The sequence below is a fragment of the Papio anubis genome, chromosome 18 (genome assembly GCF_008728515.1).
Source record: "Papio anubis isolate 15944 chromosome 18, Panubis1.0, whole genome shotgun sequence".
NCBI lineage: Eukaryota > Metazoa > Chordata > Mammalia > Primates > Cercopithecidae > Papio > Papio anubis.
The window spans coordinates 63,921,002-63,943,311 of record NC_044993.1 but is presented as its reverse complement, the minus strand read 5'-3'; the positions used below and the strand labels follow the sequence as shown (position 1 = coordinate 63,943,311).

Below are 22,310 nucleotides of genomic sequence, written 5' to 3'. Positions count from 1 at the left end.
TCTGAATATGCAGCAGTTATGATGCACCTGCTGGGTGCAGGATGGCGAGAAAGCCTGACAGGGGCCTGCTGATGGTAAGGTAACCAACACCCCCAAGCTGCATGTGGGAGGGAGGCAGAGGGGCCCAGAGGATGAGAGGAACTGAAAAGGTGATGGGGCCGGGCGCGGCCTGTCATCCCAGAACTGAGAGGTCGAGGTGGGTGGGTCGCTGAGGCAGGTGGATTCCTTGAGGCAAGGAGTCAAGACCAGCCTGGCCAACTTGATGAAACCCTGTCTCTACTAAAAATCACACCTGTCATCCCAGAACTTTGAGAGGCCGAGGTGGGTGGATCACTTGAGCCCAGAAGTTTGAGACCAGCCTGGCCAATGTGGTGAAACCCCATCTCTACTAAAAATAGAAAAATTAGCCGGGCATGGTGGCGCATGCCCATAATATCAGCTACTCAGGAGGCTGAGGCACAAGGATTGCTTGAACCTGGGAGGCAGAGGTTGCGGTGAGCCAAGATTGCACCACTGCACTCCAGGCTGGGCAACGGAGCGAGACTTGGTCTCAAAAAAATAAAAATAAAAATAAAGAGAAAGAAAAGGAGCTGGCCCAAAGCTGGGTGGAGGACGCCTGGGGACAATTCTTCTGTGTATTCCTCCTGCTGGCCCTGGCCTGTAACACGGGCTCTGCTCTCAGTTCTCAGTTTAGATTTGGTGGTCCTGGACTTGAGATTTCTGACATCCCTTCGGGGCAGCTCCAAGTACCCACCACGTGTGATGCCTGGGACTCACTTGGCCTCTTCACCGTCGCTGGTGCCCTTTCCTGAGTTTCAGGCTCATGAGATCATTCCCTGTCCTCCCATCAAACATGACCCCTCGTGTTCAACTTAGAATGAATGCCTCAGGGGGACAAATACAGTGGAAAGATAAGATTGAAACAGGCAGAGCTTTGAAACGCACAGGGCTTGACAGTGGCACTGGGGACTGGCGTTCTGGAAGGCACATGGGGTGGCCAACGTTTAATTCCAAAGCCAAACCAAAAAGGATCAACTAACACGCAGTGTGATCCTCGCCTCTACAGAGGTGTCGCGGGTCTGAGCTCAGAGGGGAAGGAGGCTCAATCACGCCCCTCTCCAGGACAGAAGCCACTGCTCAGTTTGAGCAGGGCCTGTGGGTAAAGTGTAGATACAGGAAAAACAGCCCCGTTGTCAATTTTCCCCCTCAAGCTCAAACGCAACAATGAAGCTGCACAAACACTTCTCTACTTACTGGCATGGTTTTGTCTCCAAAGAAATAAATGGTCTTATAACCGTCATTTTCCACATGTCGCAGGCAATACCTCTTGTCCCATCCGTCAGGAAAGACATCAAAGCTGATCTGGCCTCCTGCCGGGTGGGGATGGGGCACATACAAGCAAAAGGTGAAAAAGGGGCTAATGATATGTCACTGAAAAAAACCAATTTACTCTTTGTCAGTTAGTGGGGTGCCAAGGTTGATTTTCAGTACTCTAGTTTGCTACTTAGACTATTGCATGGATAGGTTCTAGAAATTAATTCTACATCATGTTTTCTGTTCCAGCATTATTTCACGTAGGTCTAAAACTGAGGCACAGAATGCCAACTCAGAGTGAGAAATGCATTTGCATTTAAGCGCCCTGTCAAGCATGTGGTTTAAAGGAAGCATGCTTATGAAAACTCATTCTGCTGTGCTCGTCTCGGGCTTTAACACACCCTCAGTGGGAAATGCCTGGAAGCAGGCTGCATCCAGCATATTTGCAGGAAAAATGAGAATCCTCACTGAAGGTGATTTACAGGCAGCGCTCGTGGGCAACAAGAAACCTTTCAAAGCTTTGTCAGAAAGATGTCCATCTCACAGTTCAGGAATACAAAAAACCCACCCACTCATCTGTTAAATATAATCCCTTTGCCATTCCAGTTTTCCTACAACCTCTACCTTTATGAAAGCTAGTACAATGAGGAGGCTTTGAGCAATGACTCATTAGCCCTGACAAGAGAAATCGGTGTGCAAAGCATTTGACAGGCATACTCTAACGAAAGACAAGCCTGAGACATCCATGCTGCAGGAAGAACTCTGCACTGGACGCCAGAAGCGTTCACACACTGGCTGTGTAAACAACAGCTTTGTGAACTCGGACAAGTCTCTTCTCCTTTTTGGGCCTCAGTTTCTTAATCTGTAAAAGCCACCCAATTGGCTCCTAAGGTTCCTGCTGTTGAAACACTGTATGATTCCAAGACGTCGGTCTCGTTTACCTAAGGGGTTCAATTCCATGTCTCCCTTACGGAGTTCACTATAGTGCTTCTCTTCCGCCCAAAGGTGTGAGAAGTTCCTACTCATTAGTAATCGAAGTGCTCGTCTTCTGACGAGAGAAGTGCAGGTAGGGAAGAATCCTGTTGGGTAAGAATTTAGAAGCAAGCCCAACAGTCTGGAAGCTGTTTCTTGACTAGGCAAGTCCTATTATGGCTAACTATGCAGAAAAGAGAGCGGCCGCTTTTTGTCTACAGACGGGACTGCTCATTTAATCTTCCTGCCCACCTAAAACTGCACATACTCCATTATCAGTAGCTCACTGGCCCACAACAAATTCCAGGAAATGGGGATCCAAGTTTGTAACACAAACAATATATACAATACCTATGGAAAACGTGAGGCCTTTTCCTGCAAACTCTTTCCGTAGATCTGCTACAAACTTTTGTCTTATATTTTCCTTCTGAGAAAAAAAAAAAAAAAGATGCCAATTGTCTCTTGTATTGCAGTTTAGAAAGCACACTTTTAACTACTAGCCACCAAGGTATGAATATCTTATTTATTTATCTGTTTAGTTTTTGAGATGGGGGTCTCACTCTGTTGCCCAGGCTGGAGTGCAGTGGCATGATCACAGCTCACAGCAGCTTCAACCTCCCAGGCTCGAGTGATCCTCTCACCTCAGCCAAACAAATAGCCGGGACCACAGGTGTGTGCCACCATGCCCGGCTAATTTTTTTTTTTATTATTTGTAGAGATGAGATCTCACTATGTTGCCCAGGCTGGTCTTGAACTCCTGGGCTCAAGTGATCCTCCTGCCTTGGCCTCCCAAAGTGTTAGGATTACAGGCATGAACCACCACATGGGGCCATATCTTATTTCCATAAACCCAGCTATTCACCAAAGATATTTCAGAAAGACTTACTTTATCGAGTTCATAGAACTCAATGCGTTCTTCTTGGCTGCAGCTTCTTCCAATTGGCGACACGTTTAACATCCCATTCCGGAATTCAATGAAAGTACCCCTGGGAATGAAAGAGTGACAGAGGTTCCCCAAAACACATTATTTATTTGGGAAACATCATAAACAGCCTAAAATCTTGGGAAATTCTAAAAAGCAGAGGCCAGTGTGGTCAATGTTTCTCAGCTCTGTGCTGTGTAATACGGTAGCCATGAACTACTGTGACTACTGAGACCTGAAATGTGGCTAATATGAATTGAGATTAGATTTGAAAGACTTAGTATGAAAAAGGAATGGAGTCACATCAGTCACGTTGTATACTGACTTTGTGTCAAAATGGTCGTATTTTGAGCCTGGATGACACGGCGAAACTCTGTCTCTATAAAAAATACAAAAATCAGCCAGGCATGGTGATGCGTGCCTATAATCCCGCTACTCAGGAGGCTGAGGCAGGAGGATTCCATGAGCCTGGGAGGTAGGGGTTGTAGTGAGCTGAGATCACGTCACTGCACTCCAGCCTGGGTGACAGAGTGAGACCCTGTCTCAAAAAAAAAAAAAAAAGGGTCATATTTTAGATATATCAGGCATCTCACCTTTTCCTTTACATTCTTTCAAAATGTGGCTACAGAAAATTTAAAATTATACATAGCTCACTTTCTGTTTCTGCTGCACAGTGCTGCTATAGGGCAGATAATTGTATGGTTAATACAGAGCTATGAAAATGATTTCCAGCACTGGCAACAGCAGTCGCTTCCCTGAGGAGTCTGAAAATACATGTACCAGACATCTATCTTGCTACTGAGCTTCTGAACAGACTGCTAGTACCAAGCAAAGCTACACAAAAAAAGGCTCTGAGAATTGTCCAACAAGCCTCAGTAATAACTGAGGAAATTCAATTTACCCATTAGCAGACAGCTCCTAAATGTTTGATTTGATCACATAAAATGAGAAACTAACATTAGTTTAGTCACTTCAAATGAAGATGTTTAACAATGTTCTTTTGGCTGGGTGCGGTAGCTCATGCCTATAACCCCAGTACTTTGGGAGGCCAAGGTGGGTGGATGGCTTGAGCTCAGGAGTTTCAGACCAGCCTGGGCAACATGGCGAAACTCCGTTTCTACAAAAAATACAAAAATTAGCTGGGCATGGTGGCGCACCCCTGTATTCCCAGCTACTTGAGAGACTGAGGTAGGAGGATTGCTTGAGCCTGGGCAGTGGAGGTTGCAGTGAGCCAAGATCGCACCATTGCGCTACAGCCTGGGCAACAGAGGGAGACCCCGTCTCAAAACACAAACACACACATACAAAATAAAAAACAAAAAACAAAAAGATGATTTTTTCCACTGTTTCCACTATGAGTCTGAAAACAGTTTCTTTGGCTCATGCCTGTAATCCTAGCACTTTGGGAGGCTGAGGTGCGTGGATTCCTTGAGGCCAGGAGTTCAAGACCAGCCTGGCCAACATGATGAAACCCTGTCTCCACTAAAAATACAAAAATTAGCTGGACCTGGTGGTGCATGCCTGTAGTCCCAGCTACTTGAGAGGCTGAGACAGGAGGATCACTTGAACCCGGGAGGTGGAGGCTGCAGTGAGCTGAAAGCGCACCACTGCACTCCAGCCTGGTGACAAAGACTCTGCCTCAAAAAAACAAAACAAACAAAAAAAAACCCCACAACCAAAAAAAGAAAACCACCCAGTTTCTTAAAAGTTCAGATAACTTGTAAACTAGACATCATTCTGACCAATGAAATTTAAGCATTCTCTGACAAACTACGCAGCAAAAAGTGTCTTCCAGTTCTAAACGCTGATGCCTGGGAATCCTACGAAATATTTTCCCTGATCTTTTTTTTACTATTTTAATCTCACAGATCTGTTCTCCAGGCACTGGCCATCGGAAATACCGAGAGGCCACATGCCACGTGCAGGGTTGACGACCTAATCCCATGTCAGTGTGGCTCTGGGCACCTCTCCAAGCCTCCTCTTACTCACCTACAGAAAGGCTAATAGCACGTGCTCTGGTCACCTCCAAAGGGCCTTGTTAAAATCAACGTGCCAGTTATGTAAAGGTACTCTGTAAACTGGGAAGCAATGAATACTTATCAAAGTAAAAACAGCAAAACCTCCATCAGCTGGATCCTCTCCCCTGTTGTGCTCAACTTTCAGAGAAACAGGCAAATTATGTAACAAAATATGCAAGCCTAAACATCTCTCTCAAAAATCCCATGTCCAGGCCGTCCCGGAGTTGGTGGAGGCCCAGCCTGTCCTCTACCACTTCTGTATGAGCACTGAGGCACTAGGGGACTGGTGACCATGCCCCGGGTGACCCTAGGGCTATGGGTCCTAATGATCAGAAAAACAGCTCCATTATTTCCCCCCTACTCAAGGACATACTCTTCTTCTCATTTTCAAGGCACAGAGAGAAGCTGATGCAGTTTAGAAAGCCTTCCCCAAAACAAGGATGAAGGTGGATTACCAAGCAATCAGTTCCTCCCTAAAGACCTGGGCTCTCTGAAGTCTCACTGCATCTGCCTGGCCATCGTGGGATATGTAGTTAGTGTTGTCAGGCAAATGTGGACAAATGTGGGTCAAGGTGGGTCTCAGCTCTGCCTCCTGGATTCACCAAATCTCTTCTACTATTCTGGAATTATGGCTCTCCACATGCCTCTCCCTTGCTAAATGATACACTCTTTGAGGACAGGATTATGCCTTTTTTTTATTTTAATCCTCCCTTAGCACTCGGTCCAGAGTAAAAACGGAACTGACCTGGGATATTTGTATATTTTATCTTTTTGCCAAGGAAAATTTCTAACACACACAAAACTAAACAGAATAGGACGAGTCCTCACATGCCCATTACCCAGCTGCAACAATAACAAAGTCCGGGTCCGGCCTGTCTCATGCAGGTCTCCTTGGGCTAAGGGACATTCCTGCACTCTGGAAGGAGGTGCTGAGCAGGAGGCGCTCAGGTTACGAATCCTAATAGTGTGAAGCAGCCTCTGAAGTACAGCCTGCACTGAAATCGAATTGCCACTTAAACCCTGTTTCGACCCTGATGATTAAGGTGTTACACAGTAAGTACTGAAAACTGGGAAGGCCGGGCACAGTGGCTCACGCCTGTAATCCCAGCACTTTGGGAGGCCGAGGTGGCTGGATCACCTGAGGTCAGGAGTTCAAGACCAACCTGACCAACATGGTGAAAACCTGTCTCTACTAAAAATATAAAAATTAGCCAGGCCTGGTGGTGGGCGCCTGTAATCCCAGCTACTCAGGAGGCTGAGACATGAGAATAGCTTGAACCCGGGAGGCGAAGGTTGTAGTGAGCCAAGATCGCGCCATTGCACCCCAGCCTGGGCAACAGAGCGAGAAAGAAAACTGGGGGTAAAAATGAGAAGGATTTCAAAGAAATCACCTGCAAACTCACCATCAAGAAATAGCCACGGTTAACATTTGGGTCTATTTCCTGCCAGTCTTTTCACTGTGGGCATTTATGTTCATCGTTATTAGTATTACTATTATTTTAAAAATGGAATTGAGATAACTGTACCCATGGCAGAAAGTAGGTCCCCAAACCAAACATTTATGAAAGCCAGGGGCGGTGGCTAACGCCTGTAATCCCAACATTTTGGGAGACTGAGGTGGAAGGATCGCCTGAGGCCAGGAGTTGCAGACCAGCCTGGACAATGTGGCAAGGCCCTGTCTCTACAGAAAATTAAAAAATTAGCCAGGCATGGTAGCATGTGCCTGTAGTCCCAGCTACTCAGGAGGCTGAGGTAGGAGGATCACTTGAGCCAAGGAGGTTGAGGCTGCAGTGAGCTATGATCATGCCACTGCACTCCAGCCTGGGCAACAGTGCGAGATGCTCTCTCTCAAAAACAAACAAACAAAAAACAAAAAGAAAGCCTATAGAGTCAGAAAATGAGAGAAGCAGTCTGTGAAAGACTGGAACAAAGGTCCGTGGGTCAGGTGGCAGCTGCTCAGGTGGCACCCGCCAGGGGGGAACTGGGAGCTGGAATAGCCAGGTCTCACATTTGCCAACAGAAGCCAGAAATCCAGATGTTTAAAACATAAAATTAGGCTGGGTGTGGTGGCTCACGCCTGTGATACCAGCAATTTGGGAGGCTGAGGCAGGTGGATCAGTTGAGGTCAGGAATTCAATACCAGCCTGGCCAACACAGTGAAACACCATCTCTACTAAAAATGCAAAAAAAGAAAAAAAAAAAATTAGCTGGGCATGGTGGTACATGCCCGTAATCCCAGCTACTCCAGAGGCTGAGGCAGAATTGCTTAAAGCTGGGAGGCGGAGGTTGCAGTGAGCCGAGATCCTATCACTGCACTCCAGCCTGGGCCACAGAGTGAGACTCCATCTCAAAAATAAAAACATAAATAAATTTTAAAAAGTAAAATCAGACTTTTACATGATGGTAATTAATCCAGATTTTCTTTAACACTGCAGGCCAACCAGATTTGGGTTTTACCCCGAAGGCTTCCTGTCTGAGACTTCCCAATCCAGGGCTTCTGTTGCTTTTTGTACACGCTGCTTCACTGCTGTTTCCTCTCACTGACAGCCTTTGAAAGCATATGGGCTTCAATGGCTGTATAAATTTCCATCATGTGGACAAGCCATCATTTACATAATCACTCTTGTACTGTTGGCTTTGTGGACTGTTTCCAATTATTCCTTACTAAGTGCTGGCATTCGGATTTAAATTCGCTGGCCCATGGTGGCTACTGAACCCTGCTGTGAACCAGCAACACCAGGGCAGTCAGAGAAAACGTGGATTTCCAAGCTCGACTCTCAGGCTTTCTGAATCACAACTGTCAAGGGGCAGGTTAAATATCAGACTTTGTTTTTACAACTCTTTAGGTGATTTTATAATCCTATTTGGAGAATGCCCACATTAACCCACCATATGACACTACGTTATGTTCCAGTGATGCCTCTTTGTTACTAGCAAACCCACCTCTTCTTCGGGAGTTTAATTTTCGCAATGTAGCTCAGACAGTAGTTGATTAAATCTTGGATTAGGGCCTCACCCAGATGACTTTGAATATTCTAGATGAAGAAAATACTTGAGTTATTTGATTCAGCAGGAGCATTTTCAAAACAGCTTTATAGCAAACCCAGGGTCGTCAGCCACTATTGTTGAAAATCAGTAGGCTGATACAGCAGTGATGGTGACATGCCTCACTGCCTCTTTAATTTCTTCTCTTATTTCTCTGGTCAAAAACATTAGGCAAGCCAGAAAGGCTTTAGTCAAAAGCGTTTGCTGCTTCATTACCCAAGATTTTTGTACTCATTATTGTTCAAATGCTTCCTGTAAGGCCCAAAGAGCTAACTGCTGCCACTTTTATTCAATTAAAATATCGCCAGATATTGACAGAAAATTTATTTGTTTCACTTCAGCATTCTCTTACGTCTGAACAGAATGATCTTACTACTACTAAGAGCCACATAGTACCTCTTAAAAATGCTTATAGTGGCCAGGTGTGGCAGCTCACACCTGTAATCCCAGCACGTTGGGAGGCTGACGCAGGTGGATCACTTTAAGTCATGAGCTTGAGACAAGCCTGGCAAACATGGTGAAACTCTGTCTCTACTAAAAATACAAAAATGAGCCAGCCATGCTGGTGGATGCCTGTAATCCCAGCTACTTGGGAAGCTGAGGCTGAAGAATCATTTGAACCCAAGAAGTTACAGGGAGCCAGGACTGAGTCACTGCACTCCAGCCTGGGCAACAGAGTGAGATTCTGTCACAAAAAAAGAAAAAAAAAAACAAAAACAAAAACCCAACGCTTATAATGAGGCAACCTGCTCTAGGTTTATCATCACAGAAATGTTATTAATAGATTTAAAGCCAGGCATGGTGGCATGTCCCTGTAGTTCCTGCTACTTGGGAGGCTAAGGCAGAGGATCACCTGTGCCCAGGAAGTTTAGGCTACTAGGATTGCACCACTGCACTCCAGCCTGGTTAACACAGCATGACCCCATCTTCTTAAAAAAAAAAAGAAAGAAAAGGTTGGGTGTGGTGGCTCATGCCTGTAATCCCAGCACTTTGGGAGGCTGACGTGGGAGGATCACTTGAGGTCAGGAGTTGGAGATCAGCCTGGTCAACATGGTGGAACCCTGTCTCTACTAAAAATATACAAATATTAGCTGGGTGTGGTGGCGTGTGCCTGTAATCCCAGCTACGGGGGAGGCTGAGGCATAAGAATTGCTTGAACCAGGGAGGCAGAGGTTGCAGTGAGCCGAGATCGTGCCACTGCATTCCAGCTCCAGTCTGGGTGACGAGCAAGACTCCGTCTCAAAAACAAACAAACAGAACAAAACAAGAAAAGAAATATTATATTTAAAAAGTATAAAAATTTAGTTATTTAGAATAGTAATAGTCACATGGTTCAAAATTCAAAACAAAAAGAATACAGAGTAAAGATTCATTTCTACCCCTGTTCCTCATCTTCCCAGAGGCATTCAATGTGAAATGCCCTTTTAGAAAACACTTTTAATAGTATATAGTAATTCGGATACTCAAGAACCTACCTGTTTACACAAGAGCTTCCCATCTTTGTATGCTACCAAGCCATTTTCTGGAAACACATAATCATATTTTTCAACCACTACAATCAAAACCAAAAAAACACTTAGAATGCAAAGAATCAAAACCCGTGTTTCTATTCCTTGATTAACAATGACCACTAATAAAACCGCTAAACTCCAGCAAGGACTGTGAGAGACCATCTCATCTTACAGACTAAGAGAAGAGTATGGAAAAACCTTCCTTATTGTTTTTTTTTTTAATGGCTCTTTTTGGTTACATATTTAAACGATGACTGGGCAGGAGATTAGAGACTTGGTGACAGGTTATCTTACGTCCCTGACTTCAGCCTGACTGTCTGTAAAGGAAGATGCTGGTCCACGATGCTGATGGTTTGCCAGCAGCAACCAGGGCAGTGAGTGAAAGTGCAGATTTCCAAGCTACGCTCTCCGGCTTCCTGAATCAGAATTGCTGAGGGACAGGCTAAATATATTTTTAAAAAGCTCTTTGGGCTGGGTGCCATGTGGCTCACGCCTGTAATCCCAGCACTTTGGGAGGCTGAAGCGGGTGGATCATGAGGTCAGGAGTTCCAGACCAGTCTGGCCAACATAGTGAAATCCCATCTCTACTAAAAATACAAAAAATTAGCCGGGCATGGTGCCAGGCGCCTGTAATTGCAGCTACTCGGGAGGCTGAGGTAGGAGAATTGCTTGACCCTGGGAAGCGGAGGTTGCAGTGAGCTGAGATCGCGCCACTAAACTCCAGCCTGGGCGACGGTGCAAGACTCCATCTAATGTCAAAAAAAAAAAAAAGAAAAAAAAAAAAAGCCCTAAAAGACCTCTGGTGGCCAGGCACAGTGATTCACGCCTGTAATCCCAGCACTTTGGGAGGCCGAGGTGGGCAGACCACCTGAGGTCGGGAGTTCAAGACCAGCCTGGCCAACAGGGTGAAACCCCATCTCTACTAAAAATTTAAAACTTAGCTGGGCGTGCTGGTGGGCGCCTGTAGTCCCAGCTACTTGGGAGGCTGAGGCTGAGGCACAAGAATCACTTGAACGCAGGAGGCAGAGGTTACAGTGATCCAAGATTGCACCACTGCACTCCAGCCTGGGCCGGAGAACAAGACTCTGACTCACAACAAAACAAAGCACTCTTTGGTGATTCTTATAATCAGTCTGGTTTGGAAACTATCCATGCTGTCAACCTTAATGGAGGGATTCTCAAACTTCAGGTACCTGTTAAAATGCAGATCCCCTATGTGTTGGGTGGGGCCCCCACACTCCTATTCTAATAAGCTTCCCAGGAGATTCTGATACAGGTGGGCCTTCACCTGTCTTTTAGCTGGTGAATGTTTTGATTCTATTGTTGCATGTCTCTGAAAGGTGCAGACACTACGCTACCCTACACAAAACTTCCCTGAGCAAGTGGTTAAATACACAACTAGACGCAGAAAGGGTGATCATGAGGAGGTAACAGGATTTTCAGGGCTTCATGATCCCCAGTATGTGGTTTATAGCATTTCTAAGTAGGAGACCAACCAGGAAAATGAAGTGGAAGTGCAAGAGTTTTTAAAGGCATTGTGGAGATTACTCTTCTAGTAATGGGGATCCAATAAATACAGGCTACACAGATTTGGACTGTAAGATATTACATCTCTGAGAACAGTAGTTCTCAAATGGAGGTGATTTTACACACAGGTCATTTGGCAATGTCTGGAGACACTTCCGGTTGTCAGAGCCGTATGTGTGCGTGTGTGTATGCCGTGGGCATCTAGTGGGTAGAGGCCTGGGATGTCGCTAAATACCCTACAATGCACAGGACGGCCTTCATAATGGAGAACTAACTGGTCCAAAATATCAATAGTGTGAAGGTTGAGAAATCTTGCTCTAGAGGAGCTGGTTTCAAGATGTGAGGACTCTGGGGACAATAGGGGTTAAAAGAACAATCAATTCATCCACCTCTCCACTTACATTTCTTTTTTTTTTTTTTTTTCCCAAGACGGAGTTTCGCTCTTATTGCCCAGGCTGGAGTGCAATGGTGCGATCTCGGCTCACTGCAACCTCTGCCTCCTGGGTTCAAGCAGTTCTCCTGCCTTGGCCTCCCGAGTAGCTAGGCACAGGCACCCACCACCACGCCCAGCTAATTTTTTGTATTTTTAGTAGAGATGGGGTTTGATCATGTTGGCCAGGCTGGTCTCAAACTCCTGACTTCAGGTGACCCACCCGCCTCAGCCTCCCCAAGTACTGGGATTACAGGCGTGAGCCACCACGCCTGGCATCCACTTACAATTTCTTACAGGCCAGGAGGCCCTGGGGCTATGCAGATGAATAACTCATACTCCTGCTCTTCAAAAACATATAATCGGATAGTTTACAATAATTACAGAATGCTACATTAGCAGGGTTGTACACTAGAATCTCTCGGAGGTACTTACTAAAATAGGATTCCCAGGCTCCACAGACCTATCAAGTCAGAATCTCCAGTGAAGGGGTCAAAAACCTCTCTGGTTTTTTGGGGTCCTGTGCTGGAGATTCTGTTCCAGTGATGGGGAGGTGAGGGGGGCTGTCAGAGGGACAATTTGAAGACCAGCCTGACTGGGGCTAGAAGGGCAGTGAACGGGTACAAGCAAGAAGTATTCCAGGCAGAGAGATTACTATGTGCAAAGACACAGCCACTGACCTTTCTAGGTGAATCTACTCACACATCTGAGTACCCAGTTCTCCATCAGTAACTCCAGAAATTTACTAGATTAAAAGCAGAGGAAAAATAAGGGCCAAGAAAATGTTTCCCAAACAAGGAAGCAGAAAGTCTGCCATATGGGGATAAGGTTTTAGGGCAGCCTATGATACTTGGCAACAATATCCTCATAAGAAGTTAATCTTTTACTAGATGTAATTAGCAACCTCTCATTTACCATCATTTCCCAGTTGCTCCTGCACTTTCTCAAAGTCCGAACCGCCTACCACTCCGATTTTGATCTTCTGCCTCAATTTTTGCAGGAAGTCATCCATTTCTTTGGTAATTTTCTAAATTTCAAGAAGGAAAATACAACACTCATAAGCCAAAAAATAATCAGGAGACTAAAACTCTAAGGGTAACACAAGTACACAAATCTTATTTTCTTATTTAAAAATTAAAGAAAAAAATTGTTTTTGACATAGGGTCTCACTTGTCACCCAAGCTGGAGTGCAGTGGCATGGTCATAGCTCACCGCAGCCTCGACCTCGACCAGGGCTCCGGTGATCCTCCTACCTCAGCCTCCTGAGTAGACGGAACCACAGTTATGCGCCAGCACACCTGGCTAATTTTTTTATATTCTGTAGAGACGAAGTTTTGAGGCCAGTCTGGAACTCCTGGGTTCAGGAGATCCACCAGCCTTGGTCTCCCAAAGTGCTGACATTACAGGCATAAGCCAGGCCTATAAGCCTTATTTTCATACATGCCAATTAAGTTACCAGCTCTCTACACAGTTCAAATATTTTAGTTGTAATTGGGAGGGAGGCATCTTTACCAGAATAAGCTTAAGTGTTATTTTTACCACATTTTAAACACAGGTAATATGTTAGTAGCTGTTGTGCACTGTGCTAGCTAATTTTTTACGCATTTATATGCCCATCTATGGGCACATATACAAATAGGTCTTATTTTTGAAACATAAATGGAATCATTCTATGTCCTTTGCAGCAACTTCGCTTTTTCAGCCTGATGTATTCCTTTTAAATGCTACACTATACTCCATCTATGGATTTAAGTTGTTGATTTTAAAACAAAATAACATAATGAAATTAAAGAGGAAGCTCAGGGCCAGGCATGGCGGCTCACGCCTATAATCCCATCACTTTGGGAGGCCGAGGCCGGTGGATCACCTGAGGTCAGAGTTCGAGACCAGCCTGGCCCACATGGCGAAACCCCATCTCTACCAAAAATACAAAAATTAGCCGGGTGTGGTGGCACCCGCCTGTAGTCCCAGGTACTCGGGAGGTTGATGCAGGAGAATCACTTGAACCTGGCAAGCAGAGGCTGCAGTGAGCCGAGATCGTGCCCCTGCACTCCAGCCTGGGTGATAGAGCGAGACTTCGTCTTGATAAATAAATAAATAAATAAATAGGAGAAGCTTAGAACTGATTTATTGCAATTACTCAAAACAAAAAAAAATGGAAAAGAGTAAGATGACTAGATTTTTTTAGTCTCTTCTAAAAGCAAAGCTCCTATCTAGAAAGAGTGGTCTTAGTGGTATGACTTTATGGTAAATTCCAAACTGTGTGATAATTTTTAAAAAGTTATAAACTAAGATGAAAAACAGCCCTACATTAAGACACATCACAATGTATTTTTACAAGTCTTATAACTCAGTACTTTGAGCAATCTTAGTTGAACATTTACACTGAATGTCTATTTTTTTTTTTTTTGACACGAAGTTGCACTCTGTCGCCCAGGCTGGAGTGCAGTGGTGTGGTCTTGGCTCACTGCAACCTCCATTTCCTGGGTTCAAGCGATTCTCCTGTCTCAGTCTCCCAGGTAGCCAGGACTACAGGTGCCCGCCATCACGCTCAGCTAATTTTTTGTATTTTTATTAGAGACAGGGTTTCACCATGTTGGCCAGGCTGGTCTCGAACTCCTGACCTCAAGTGATCCGCCCACCTCAGCCTCCCAAAGTGCTGGGATTATAGGCGTTAGCTACCGCGCCCGGCTGAATGTCTTTTTTTTGAGACAGAGACTCGCTGTGTCTCCCAGGCTGGAGTGCAGTGGCGCGATCTCCACTCACTGCAAGCTCCGCCCCCCGGGGTTCACGTCATTCTCCTGCCTCAGCATCCCGTGTAGCTGGGACTACAGGCTAATTTTTTGTATTTTTAGTAGAGACGGGGTTTCACAGCATGAGCCAGGATGGTCTCGATCTCCTGACCTCGTGATCCGCCTGCGGCCTTCCAAAGTGCTGGGATTACAGGCGTGAGCCACCGCGCCTGGCCCTGAATATCTTTTTTAAAAAGTTACTAGAAATTTAGAAAATACAAAAAACCATTTAATTCACCCTCAGTATATAAACACTTGGAGTTCAATGATTTTTCTTTAAAAAATTTTTTTAGAGTAACACATGAATCTGATTAAAATAAAACTGCATAGAAGGGCTTGTAATAGAGTGCAATCTTTTCTACTCTCACAGTGGAATTTGAACCTATTAGACAAAATCTAGAACTGCAGGAGTGGCCCTTAAGAGTCAGAACGCAGTGGCTCATGCCTGTAATCCCGGAACTTTGGGAGGCTGAGGCAGGTGGATCACAAAGGCCAGAGATGGAGACCATCCTGGCCAACATGGTGAAACCCTGTCTCTACCAAAAATACAAAAATTAGCCAGCCATGGTGGCGGGCACCTTAAGTCCCAGCTACTCAGGTGCCTGAGGCAGGAGAATCGCTTGAACCTGGGAGGCGGAGGTTGCAGTGAACTGAGATTGCACCACTACACTCCAGCCTGGCGACAGAGTGAGACTCTGTCTCAAAAAAAAAAAAAAAAAAAGAAGAGTCAGAACTGTGAAAATCAGATCAGAAGCACTTTCCTGAATGGCATACCCAGTAACTAGGACAGCTTCCACCTTAGCACAGATAGGAAATGGCAAACTTGCAGGAACCAATGTCCTGAGGCTCAGGGGCTTGTACCAGGTCGGCTGTGTGAAACTGAGGAGGTTAGTTCTTCACTGAGTGTGTTTCCTTATGTTTAAAAAGGTAATAACAACTATCCTACCTGGAAAGAAAGATGAAGGAAGGTTGAGAGGGTCCAGCGAAATCATGAAAAAGGGTTGGCAATGTAAACCCTAGACCGCTATGGCCCACAGACCACACTGGGCAGCTGTTTGTTTCTGTAACAAATAAATACAGTTTTACCGGTACACAGCCACTCTGTGTTTACATAGGGTTTATGGCTGGTTTTGTACTAAAGTTCAGTGGCTACTATAGACCATATGGTCTGTAAAGACAAAAGTATATGCTATATGGCCCTTTACAAAAAATGAATTGGGGACCGGAGTATTAGACCACTATGGGCTTTTAACAACCCCAAGTGTGTGATAGCTGAATTTCAGAATCAGAAAAAGCCTTTGAAGAACTTGGGAGTTGAGTGTCATCACTAGGTAGATCAAACCTGTGGCTGAGAAGGGCAAAATGATACGTCTAAGGTCACATGCATTTGACGTGGCTTTCTGGAGCACACCATTGTTACCACCAAGCAAAGACTACGAGGGGTGAGGATAGAAGTTGAGGATAGTGAGACCATTGGGGTCCAGTCTCAAGTTGAAATGGCCGGTTGTCAGTGGCCAATTTCTGAAAAGGGGACAGGAAAGCCTCATCTCAAGGCTGATAGTGACTGAAACTGATCTGTGCCTGTAGCAGCAAAATCTGGAAGTGGAAAGCAAGTTTCCAAAGGCCCAAAGAGGCTCTCAGCGGGCAGCCTGTAATAACCTAGGGCTCCTCCATCTTCCTAGTCCACTGCAGGGGCTGGGTGTGGTGGAGGTGGTTACTATTTACTGAGGCCTAGTGTGCTGTGTGCAACATACTTTCAAGAACTTACACAATCTCATTTGATCCTCACAAACACCATATGGAACAGGTGTTCCCATTTAAAGCTGTAGATACTGAGGCTCAGAAAGGTTAATGACTTGCTCAAAGTCACACAGCTGTGAAGAGGTGAAGATGCGACTCCACTAGGTCGATTTCACCTGGAAACCTGTTTTTAATATAATGACTCACGGCACAGCCCATTGGTTACAGGATTGAGGCCGGCAAACAGCTGATAAGGGGCATACAGCTGATGTCGGGTTCAAATCCTGATCCATCGGTCCCAAGGACTAGCGATGAGTCCAGATTGCATTTTCCAACCAAGCACAAGTTTCCTTCTCTTAAGAGTTCTTCAGCCCCGTCTCATCTTTCCAAGCATCAGAGCTCTTGAAGAGCTGGTTAGGGCCTCCCTCTCATCCCTCCAGGGCACCTAGAATAGGGTCCAGCCCCCGTGAGGACGTAGGCGGTCCTTAGCCAGCCCTTGGCGCCTACCCTGGGTAGTCGATAGCTCCAACTGGGAACAGCACGGACTCTGCGTCGGCTGCCACCAGCCCGCCGGGCGCCACTTACCTGCCGCGGGGCGGTGAGGGTCCCATCCACGTCGAAGAGGCAGAGCGCTGGGCCAGGCGCTGCCATGTCCCCAGCGTCTAACCGCACCCCGCAAGACTCGTTGGCATCAGGAACTCGGCCCGGAACTTCCGAGTTCGGCCCCCGAGCCGCAGGGCACGTCGGGAAGAGGAGGAGACTCCGTTCCCACAACGCCTGGGACTAGCGCCAGGCACGATTCCTGGACCGCAAATCCCAGGGTGCAACGCGGATCACGCCCGCCTTGTATATTCGAGCATGCGCTCTTAGAGGTTCCGGGGGCCGGTGGGATTTACTTCCGGCAGCAGGCTGTGGAGCCATGGTAAGGAGTCTGGTGGCTCTCCTTGAGGGGGTGATGCTCTTTGGGGGTCGGTCGGGGTCAGAGCTGGGGCAGGCAGGCACGACGCCTGAATTTCGGACCTGAAGAATCCGTGGGAGGAAGCTCTGGCGTGGGTTACCATTCGCCATTCCCGGGCTTTCTCTGCCCTCCTTGCGTCACGTGCGCACAGTAGTAATAGCTAAAACTCGCCGAGCTCTCACAGCGCATCAGGTACTAAGTTGAGGGCTTTGAAACCATCTTCTCCTTCACTGTGTTCTGAGTCCCCATTTTGAAAGCCGAAGAAACCGAAGCTCAGGGGTGTGGAGTGATTTGCTCAAGAATCCACAGGTAGTGACTGATGGAGCCAGAATTGGAACCAGAGCTTTTACTGCTTCACTACCCACCTAATAATATGTTTGTGCTACGTGTTGGGGCCTCCCTGCCTCGCTCCTCCTCCTCCTCCTCGTTGTTTCCCCTTCCCCTGACTAGGTTAAGGGAAAGCAGCAGTTCCCTCCAGCACCCAAAATAACGTATGAATCAAACAGAATTAGAAAGTTTGTTGGGATAACTATCTCACAGATTTGTTGCTTGAGTTCCCCACTAAGACATTGATTATTCAGTTTCCTGCTTGGGGAAATGTTCACACCCCCTTGTGGATCCATTGTCCAGCCCAGAGTTGGGACTACCTAGATATGTTTTGAATTATTGATGGCCGCACCTCCTTTCTTGTATTTATTTGGAATTGCCTGATGGAAGGAGGACTCTGCTGCACTCACTGACTGTGTGTTCTTTGGTAAATATCTTACCCTCTCTGGGCTTAGTTTCCCTAGTGGTAAAGTGGAAATAGTGATAACTATCTTAGATAGCTGTTGTGATGCCCACATGAGATAACATCTGGCTTTACCCTTCCCTCCTCTGGCAATAATGGTGACCTTGCAGGATTGGCAGAAGCCTTGGAGTATGGTGCTTTGCAGATGTTCACCGTGTGATTAATGTGGTTGAATTCCATGAGAGAAATCGTCTACTGTCTCCCTTTCAGGCTGCCCTTCTCCGAGTTGTGCCTAGATTTCGGGGAAAAGCTGCGTGGGAAAGGCCTCTCCATGGGCTGTGGTGCTGCAGTGGGCAGGAGGATCCTAAGAGGTGGGTGGGGAGCAGGTCACCCACCTCGAAGGAGAAACCACCAAACCAAGAGACTGAGAAATTCTGGATGTTTTACCGTTTTGATGCCATCGGAATCTTTGGGTTCCTGTCTCGACTGAAGTTGGCACAGACTGCCCTGACAGTGGTAGTTTTGCCACCAGCCTGTTACTGGTATTCCCAGGGCCTCCTGACTCTCAACACCGTGTGCCTGATGAGTGGGATATCGGGCTTTGCCCTGACCATGCTGTGCTGGATGAGCTATTTCTTTCGGAGACTGGTTGGTATTCTGTATCTGAATGAGTCTGGCACCATGCTGCGGGTGGCCCATCTGAGCTTCTGGGGCTGGCGGCAGGACACATACTGTCCCCTGGCAGATGTGATTCCCCTGACAGAAACCAAGGACCGGCCTCAGGAGATGTTCATGCGTATCCAGCGGTATAGTGGGAAACAGACCTTCTACGTCACCCTGCGCTATGGACACATCCTGGACAGAGAGCGTTTCACGCAGGTGTTTGGGAGACATCAGATGTTCAAGTAAACAACTGGGGCCTGGACCTCTGGGTAACCCTGGGTCACCTGGATTGACAGGAAGGCTGAGGGTGTGGGCACAGCTGAAGAAAGGGGATTGGGTACTTGGAGACTTTGCCTGGGCCCCTGGGAACATGTGTTTTGTGATGAAGAAATTCACAAGGCAGGAGCTGGTGTCCAGGTTTAGGAAAAAGGCTCTAAGCAAGTTCTTACAGCACTCGTTTGTGACATTCAGTCAGATAATGGCCAGAAGTTTTTGTGAAGAGCCAATTCTTACAAGAACCTATGCCAGGGTCACCCAGACAGTCCATTGGTGTGAAATTGAAAGGCAAAGAGGTGTGGTGGGGGAGCATAGGATTTGGAGTCAGAAGTCTCAGTTCTGTCACTTGTCCTGGGGTGGGTTATTGAGTCTCTTTGAACCTTGGTTTTCACATCTGTAAAATGGAAAGTCCTGCTTGTTTCGTGGGATGGATGTGGGAATAAATCTCAAACGTGTGGCAGACTCAGCAGCCTAGAGCAGATAGCATTAAGCATTTGGTCAGAGGTTTTGGCATGGAGAAAGGCTTTGAACAGTCAGCAGGGACTTCCAGAGCCCTGTGCTGTGCGCCTCACACATCCAGCAGCAGAAAGGTCTGCCAGGATGTTACTACACATCGATGAGCAGCGATGTCGTCCAAGTGAGCACGAAACCCCATTTGAGGTTTGTTCACCACCCTGAGGTCTAGAGGCTCTTGCTTTGGATGGCCCTGCAGTGTAATAAAGCCTAATGGACCGTATGCTGGTACGTTCTTTTATAAACTAAAGCCAGTTATATGCATTGCCCTGCATAATTAATAATACATGTTCATTATGCAATTTGTAACACAGTAAAGAGGAAGGAAGGCATGATCTTTATTATTTTGCCACTCGAAAGTCAATAAGAATGTTTTATTGCCGGGTGCAGTGGCTCACACCTGTAATCCCAGCACTTTGGGAGGCTGAGGCAGGTGGATCACAAGGTCAGGAGATTGAGACCATCCTGGCTAATGGTGAAACCCCGTCTCCACTAAAAAATACAAAAAAAATTAGCCGAGTGTAGTGGTAGGCACCTGTAGTCCCAGCTACTCGGGAGGCTGAGGCTGGAGAATGGCATGAACCTGGCAGGCGGAGCTTGCAATGAGCCGAGATCGCGCCACTGCACTCCATCCTGGGCGACAGAGCGAGACTCCCTCTCAAAACAAAACAAAACAAAAAATAATAATGTTTTATTGTGTAGCCTTCCATTTTTCTTAACCGTACCAAGATACACCTAACAAATTTATCCTTTTACTCATATTTAAGAGTGTAATTCAGGGACATTAAGTATATTAACAGTGTTGTACAGGCTGGGCGCAGTGCCTCACGCCTGTAATGCCATCACTTTGGGAGGCTGAGGCGTGTGGATCACTTGAAGTCAGGAGTTCAAGACCAGTCTGGCCAACATGGTGAAACCCTGTCTCTACTAAAAGTACAAAAATTACCTGGGCATGGTGGTGGGCACTTGTATTCCCAGCGACTAGAGAAGCTTGAACCCGGGAGGCAGAGGTTGCAGTGAGCTGAGATCACGCCACTGCATTCCAGCCTGGGCGACAGAGCAAGACTATCTCAAAAACAAACAGAACAGAACATGTTGTACAACCGTCACCACCATCCATTTCCAGAATGTTGTCATTATCCCAAATAGAACTAAGATACCTATTGAACAATAATTTCCTTCTTTTTCCAGCCCTTGGCCACCACTAATCTGCTTTCTGTCCCTCTGGATTCGCCTATTCTGGATATTTCATATAAATGGAATCATATAATATGTGACCCTTTGTATCTGGCCTTTTTTTTGAGATGGAATCTCCCTATGTTTCCCAGGCTCGAGAGCGGTGGCGCAGTCTCCGCTCACTGCAACCTCTGCCTCCCCGGTTCAAATGATTCTCCTGCCTCAGCCTCCCAAGTAGCTGGGATTATAAGTGCCTGACACCACGCCTGGCTAATTTTTGTATTTTTAGTAGAGATGGGGGTTTCACCATGTTGGCCAGGCTGGTCTCGAATTCCTGACCTCAAGTGATCCCACCCACCTTGGCCTCCCACAGTGCTGGGATTATAGGCGTGAGCCAGCACAGCTGGCCTGTATCTGGCTTCTTTGACTTGGTGTAGTGTTTTCAAGGTGCATCCATGTTGTAGCACGTGTCAGTGCTATTTCTTTTTTATGGTTAAATACATTTATGGGTGCAGTGTATATTGTCTGTATATACCACATTTTGTTTGTCCATTCATCTGTTGGACGTTTGAGTTGTCGTCACCTTTTGACTGTTAATGAATGAACATTTGGCTATTGCTATGAACACTGGTATACAAGTATCTGTTCGAGTCCCTGCTTTCAGTTGTTTTGGGTACGTACTGAGAAGTGGATTTACTGGATCCTGTGGTAATTCTGTTTATTTTTGAGGACCTGCCACTTTTCCACAGCGGCTGTACCATTTTATACGCTCACCAGCAATGGACAAGGGTTCCTGTTTCTCAACATTCTTGTCAACAGTGGTTATTTTTCCTTTTTTTTTTTTAATTTGAGATGGAGTCTCGCTCTGTCACCTAGGCTGGGTTGCAGTGGTGCGATCTTGGCTTACTGCAGACTCCGCCTCTCAGGTTCAAGCGATTCTCCTGCGTCAGCCTCCTGAGTAGCTGGGATTACAGACACCCACCACCATGCCCAGCTAATTTTTCTCTTTTTAGTAGAGACGTGGTTTTGCCATGTTGGCCAATCTGGTCCCGAACTCCTGAACTCAAGGGATCCACCTACCTCGGCCTCCTAAAGTGCTGGGATTACAGGTATGAGCCACTGTGCCTGGCCCTTCACTTCGATGCTTCTATCCTGTGCTTCCATCCTTGCTTTACTGGAGTCCATTTTCGCAGCTGTCAAAGTGATGCTTAAAAACAGAATCACATCACTCTGCTGTGAAGGCTGATGGCCTAATCCACCCTCCCCTTTCCTCCCTCATCCGCAACTCCGTGGAGATCATTCCCCCAGGTCACGATTGCCTTGCTCTTCTCCAGTCATCAAGAATATTCCAGCCTTAAGGCCTTTGCATTGACAGTTTCCTCTGCCTGGAAGGCTTTCTCCCTAGATACCTGCAAAGAGAACTAACCGCCTCCCCTTCAGTGTCCTCTCTGTATAACGGAGTTTCACTATTTATGCTCAAGAAGTGTAGTGAATATTCAATTATATAGAAGAGAAATGTGCATAGCAGTTACACGTGGCTATTCATTCCTTCTGTACCTTGCCTTCACCTGCCTATCAGTTCTTCAGTGACTGTGACTCCCTTCCCCATGAAGACATAAAGCCTGTGGCTAAAAAATGTCTTAAGAAGTCATAATGATTTGACCTTAACCTCATTAAAACCAAAAATTCTCTCTTTGTTGGGTTGTAAGTAATGACCTGAGTG

The 22,310-nt window shown here is 46.4% G+C and overlaps 2 protein-coding genes across 5 annotated transcripts in view; one reads left to right on the top strand and one right to left on the bottom strand.

The window, feature by feature from the left end:
• The window catches only part of PMM2 (phosphomannomutase 2), a 35,306-nt gene extending 18,295 nt beyond the window's left edge, over nucleotides 1–17,011 (bottom strand). For 2 of the 4 annotated variants that reach the window (XM_003916512.4, XM_009195958.3), the window contains exons 1-7: nucleotides 16,857–17,011; nucleotides 12,655–12,766; nucleotides 9,747–9,823; nucleotides 8,170–8,261; nucleotides 3,173–3,272; nucleotides 2,638–2,713; nucleotides 1,255–1,370 (exon numbers count right to left, since the gene is read on the bottom strand). In XM_003916512.4, the coding sequence (XP_003916561.1) occupies nucleotides 1,255–1,370; nucleotides 2,638–2,713; nucleotides 3,173–3,272; nucleotides 8,170–8,261; nucleotides 9,747–9,823; nucleotides 12,655–12,766; nucleotides 16,857–16,922 (639 nt within the window). In that variant the 5' untranslated portion in view covers nucleotides 16,923–17,011. Of the gene's footprint in view, nucleotides 1–1,254; nucleotides 1,371–2,637; nucleotides 2,714–3,172; nucleotides 3,273–8,169; nucleotides 8,262–9,746; nucleotides 9,824–12,654; nucleotides 12,767–15,477; nucleotides 15,593–16,856 lie in introns of those variants that run through there. The other 2 variants (XM_017953170.3, XM_017953169.3) reach the window with 2 other exon arrangements.
• A 97-nt stretch (nucleotides 17,012–17,108) lies between these two features.
• Nucleotides 17,109–19,634, top strand: TMEM186 (transmembrane protein 186). Its single transcript, XM_003916513.4, has 2 exons — nucleotides 17,109–17,193; nucleotides 18,230–19,634. Exons 1-2 carry the CDS (start codon nucleotides 17,191–17,193, stop codon nucleotides 18,866–18,868), a joined length of 642 nt encoding a protein of 213 aa, XP_003916562.1. The 5' UTR covers nucleotides 17,109–17,190; the 3' UTR covers nucleotides 18,869–19,634.
• Nucleotides 19,635–22,310: the final 2,676 nt, after the last annotated feature.